The following is a 5,247-nucleotide window of genomic DNA, read 5'->3' as shown; positions in this document are numbered from 1 at the left end:
GGAAGGAAGGAAGGATGGAAGGGAGGGAGGAAGGAAGGAAGGAAAGAACTGGCCCGAATGTAACTCTCTTGGAGATTCCTGGAAGGGACAGGAAAACCTTCAGGCTGAAACGTCCTTTTAGAATTTATCATTTAAGATCCACCTGCTTGGAAGGTAGAGTTGCAGGAGGAGGGGACCAAAGACAGGGGTCTTCCATCCACTGCATCACTGCCCAGGTGGCCTCAAACCAGAAGCCTTTGGGGTCTCAATGACAGGGTCCCAAGCCCCTGGGCCAGCCTCCTGGGCTGGAGCAGCTGTGACACCCAATTGATCTCAAATCACCCTCCCACCCGAATATTACAGGAAAAAGAGACAGCAGGGGGAGGAGGGTCTTTAAAAGGGTGGAAAGTAACTGGAGGAATATATTTACTCTATTTTCTTCTAGTGGTTTCATCATTAATAAATTGAGTTTTCTACCTACCACAAATATTCGTAATTATAAAAACCATGTTAAAACTGGATAGTTTCTGGGCCCAGTGGGATGGCTCAGTAACTAAATCCTTGCCTTGCATGCATTGTCCAGGATCCCATGTGAGTGCCGGTTCTAATCCTGGCTCAAAGCCATGGGACCTGCACATGCGTGGGAAACCCAGAAGAAGTTCCTGGCTCCTGGATTCAAATAGGCTCAGCTCCGGCCAATGTGGCCACTTGAGTGAACCAGCAGCTGGAAGATCTTTGTCTCTCCTTCTCTCTGTAAATCTGCCTTTCCAACAAAAATTAATTTTGAAAAAATGGATAGTTTCTGCTATGACAAATATGAATTGTAATTAAAGAGATCGTATAATTGAAGCCATTTTTTTGTTTGTTTTTAGAAAGTGAACCATATTTAGTAAGGGAAAATAAAGGATACAGTGTAGCGGTGTATTTTCATGTAGCATTTTTATTTCTCCTATGTAGCAAGGCATACTGTCAACACCTGTCCGTGAACCTCAGTGGCGGCGCCAGACGCGCAGGAAACCAAAGTTCCGAAATTCACATTCTAGTCACAGGTCACTTTTCACCGCATACGCGTTTTGCACTTGACTCGAAAGTAATACTTGGAGTCCCGGGAAATGAAGACGCGAGAGCCGATTTTGCCTTGGAGACTTTCTTTCAACCCTAGCACAGGATACTGCACTGTCGGTCATAGCGCTCAGGAAATTCGCAAATCAGACAGGCGGCGGAAGCCACAATTCTTCAGCTGGGAAAAAGAAAAGACGAGACTTAATTTCCGCCAATTGATCTTCAAACAGACGGCAGCCAGTGATGTGCCTGCAATTTTTTTGCAGCGAGTGGAAATTCGCGGTTGCCTGCGTTAGCTGGACTCAGACGCACAGCCTTGGCTTGCGACGTGGGGCTCAGTGTCACCAGGCTGACGCCCGGAGCGGCCTGTAAGTCACTCCGTCCTACCTCCTCCTTCGGGTGCGTCCTGTGGGGTCTGCAAGAGGGCTGGGGAAGGGGATGGGGGGTGACTGCTACTCAAAGAGCAGGTGAGGTCCTCTCTCCACTGGAAGGGGCGGCCAGCCACAGGAGTCTGGAGCCGTCTTCCGCGCGCGGAAACGCCAGCATCGCTGCGGCTGCCGCCAGGTGCCGACCCAGCAGAACGCTGTTGCTGGGGACGCCAGCGTCGGTGCAATTGTCTTTCTCCTGCTCTTCTTGCCGCTGCACCTGCGAAATCGTCCGCCCGCTCGCGGCGGCTGCTGAAGCGCGCAACTCGGGAGCAACGGTCTGGGCGTGCAACAGGCACGACGGGCGCTGCAGCAGGTGGCAGTAACTCCACGGGGTCGCTGGCTGACTGGACGCGGCCGCTGCACCTGCTCCCCTGACCCCTTGCATGATGCTCTCGATGCTGAAGGAGGTGCACCCGCCTCCGGGCCGCCGCGATACCAAGCTTTTGCCCTCCTCCCAAAACCTGGAACCTTGCCACGGCTGCACCAGCCGCAGGGCGCCGGGGGCCTCCAAGTCTGGGCCTTCCGCCTTCCTCGGACCCTCCACGTAGGCCGGGGCCGACAGCAGCAGATAGCGAAGAGGATGCGGGTGCAGCAGCGCGCAAGGGCTGCTGCCGGGGGCCGCGGCGGGAATAGCTCCCAGGGCGGGCTGCGGCGGGGCCGGCGTCCCGAGCAGGAGACCCGGGTGAGGGCCCGGTAGAGCTGTGGGCGCAGAGGGCAGGGGGAAGGAGTGGTGTGGGTGGGCCCCCGCGAGCGGGTGGTGGCGCTTGAAGCGCTTCCTGCGCCGAAGGAAGCTACCGTTGTCGAACATGTCCTGGGACGCAGGGTCCAGGCTCCAGTAGTTGCCCTTGCCAGGGTGGCCCGGCTCGCGAGGGATCTTGACGAAGCAGTCGTTGAGTGAGAGGTTGTGGCGGATGCTGTTCTGCCAGGCGGGGAATTTGCGGCGATAGTAGGGGAAGCGGCCGCTGATGAAGGAGCAGATGCCACTGAGCGTGAGGCGCTTGTGCGGGCTCTGCAGGATGGCCATGGTGATGAGCGCGATGTACGAGTAGGGCGGCTTGGCTGGTGGCGGGGAGTCCCCGGAGGTCGCCGCAGACCTGAACTTGGTGCCAAACCGAGGCGGGTCGCTGGGGTGGCCGCCGCCTTCCGTGCGCTCTTGGGAATGCGCGCCCGCGCCTCTCCGCGCCTCCTGCAGCCGGTGCGGCTGAGGCTGCTCTAGAAACTTGTGACTCCCCTGCGCCTCCACGCCTTCCCCCTCAAAGCCGACTTCGCCTTCCTGCTCTCCCAGGACGTCGATCTCACCTTTCTTTCCATCACAGCCTCGGAGGACGCGCTGTGGCGTGGAGAGAAGGCGCTCGGCTTTGGGCGAGTTCATGGGGAAGCAGGTGCTGCGGACGGCCGTTACCGAGGCTGGGACCGGGCTGGCAACCTGGGGCAGGTATCCCGAGAGGCAGGAACGTCTCCTGAGTGCGTCCCCTCTTTTCCAACACCATCTAGCAATCAGACCCTTTGCCCTTCAGTGCCGCCACTCTGAAATGCTGCGTGGGGGGGACTCCCCCCTTTATACCACCACTTCCCCTTCCTCCTGACCGCCCCCCCTCCCGACGCTGTCCAGTGATGAGGGTCAGCTGTGCAGATTCCTCGCCAGGGAGCGCGTTCCCCCACCCCCACCTCCACACATCCCAGCCATCCAGGAGGACGCTTAGCTCTGCGGGCTGACAGACCCTGCTCTGCTCCGGGGTTTTTTTTAAACGGGCTTTCACAGCTGCTCCAAGCAAACACCAGGTCGGAGAACGGTAAAACCCCAATGTAGCCGGTTCATCACCCGTGCGTCCTGCTCTCCTGCAGAAAGGTGGGCTCAAGTGTTTTGGAGCGTGTCCTGACCGTGTCCCTAGCTCAAGGGGCGTGCGGGTGGCTGCTGCTTCGTGCCCACTGGTGCTAAGTTGTGGGAGTTGAGGGTGGATGAGGGGCAGGAGGGCGAAACAGGAGTAGGAAAGCATAAACAAGAAAACAGTAAGGGACACGTTTTATACCACAATCTTGCATATACAGACACATACCTAAAATGGCTTTCACAAAATAACGTACCCACACAACAGAGATCATGGATACTTCATGGTCACCACAAAATTCCTGTTTTCGCTCTGTGGCCCAACAGCTGGAACAGATGCGCCCAGCACAGGTGCCTCCATCCTCTGACAAGTACCTTCAGTCACATCAGGGTGTCTTCGCTCAGGATGCTCACTGGAGGGGGGGATGGCATCCTTGGAAGTTAGTAAAACCTTTTTTTTTTTTTAAAGATTTATTTTTATTACAAAGTCAGATATACAGAGAGAAGGAGAGACAGAGAGGAAGATCTTCCATCTGATGATTCACTCCCCAAGTGAGCCGCAACGGGCTGATGCGCGCAGATCTGAAGGCAGGAACCAGGAACCTCTTCCGGGTCTCCCACGTGGGTGCAGGGTCCCAATGCATTGGGCCGTCCTCGACTGCTTTCCCAGGACACAAGCAGGGAGCTGGATGGGAAGTGGAGCTGGCGGGATTAGAACCGGCGCCCATATGGGATCCCGGGGCTTTCAAGGCGAGGACTTTAGCCGCTAGGCCATGGCGCTGGGCCCAGTAAGAACTTTCGATTGGCCTCATGCCAGTCAGCCCCGCCCCTGGAGGAGCACTGACTGGGACGAATACAAGTTCCTGTTGGTGAGGTAGCTGTGAGTCTTGCAAAATGCACACGACATAATCATAATGTAAAATTGACCTACTTGGGCAAAACAACAGATGGTGTTTAAACTGTAGCATCAAAATAGAATGTCTTTGATTGCCACATCATGAATCTTGCATCATGTGCGAAATGACCGTGACGCGTCCGTGACACGCCCGAAGCTGTCACCAAGGGCAAGCTCTAACCAAAGTGCTTTAAATGTTGCGCCTTCTTGATCAGCTTTGGAGGACAACTTCCTGCTTCTCCTCTTCTGCTGGGGCTTTTAACTTAGGAAGCTCTCCAGTTTTATTCAGTTTAAGTGCTACACATGATGGGCTTGAGCCTACAGCTTTGAATCACAGATTTACCCATACTCCCTCCCTTGATCTGCTGAGCCACGCTCGGGGAGCACCAGAATAGGCGTCTCACCTCGCTCACCCCCTCTCCAGAGCAACCAGGGAAAGTAGCAATGGATTATAACCCGAAGTATAAAACAAATATGCACGTGTATACGCTGATAAAAGATGGACTAAGTACTCAATGAGAGAAAGAGACAAATTCATTTGCAGATTTCCAAACTGTAGATGCCGGGGCCTCGGGAAGAGAGAGCATCACTTTGCTCCCTTAGTGAGGGCTGTTCTTGCTGATGTCCGTCCACATACTACAATGTGGAACGAGCCAGGGGAGCAGCTTTGCAGTGGGACGGCTCCCTAGGGCCGCTGGCCGATCCGCGGGACACACCTGTCATGCTGATGGCACACACCCTTGATACGACAGGAAGCGGTCCTCTGTGACTTCCTCCAAAGCCCCTGGTCTTACCATGTGCAAAACACCAGCTCCCCAAGGAAGAGTATCTTGTATCCCCACCAGGGCTCCTTAAAAATGTCAAGGCCATCGACCCAAGACTAAGGCCGGTCAGAGCCAAGCGTAGTCTAAGGAGAACGGTAATGTGGATGCAACTCAGAAAAAGAGAACAGGTAAAAAGAATATCTAAATCAAGTGAGGATGGCAGTTGACGCATCAAAATTGGCTCCCTAGTTATAATTAACGTACCATATATGCTGCCTCGGGTGTATGGAT

At 55.0% G+C, this 5,247-nt stretch overlaps 1 protein-coding gene across 1 annotated transcript; it reads right to left on the bottom strand.

The window, feature by feature from the left end:
- Positions 1-1,497: 1,497 nt before the first annotated feature.
- Positions 1,498-2,841, bottom strand: LOC101520445 (forkhead box protein D4-like 1). The gene has a single exon (XM_004591880.2). The coding sequence runs from the start codon at positions 2,839-2,841 to the stop codon at positions 1,498-1,500; it is 1,344 nt and encodes a 447-aa protein (XP_004591937.2).
- Between the last annotated feature and the right edge of the window lie 2,406 nt (positions 2,842-5,247).

This window comes from Ochotona princeps, chromosome 31 (assembly GCF_030435755.1).
Source record: "Ochotona princeps isolate mOchPri1 chromosome 31, mOchPri1.hap1, whole genome shotgun sequence".
Classification (NCBI taxonomy): domain Eukaryota; kingdom Metazoa; phylum Chordata; class Mammalia; order Lagomorpha; family Ochotonidae; genus Ochotona; species Ochotona princeps.
Note: the sequence above shows the minus strand (reverse complement) of the source record. Positions and strands in the feature narration are given on the sequence as shown.

Coding starts and splice junctions, on each gene's coding strand:
- LOC101520445 (XM_004591880.2), bottom strand. CDS start 2,841: ATGAACTCGCCCAAAGCCGAGCGCCTTCTCTCCACGCCACAGCGCGTC.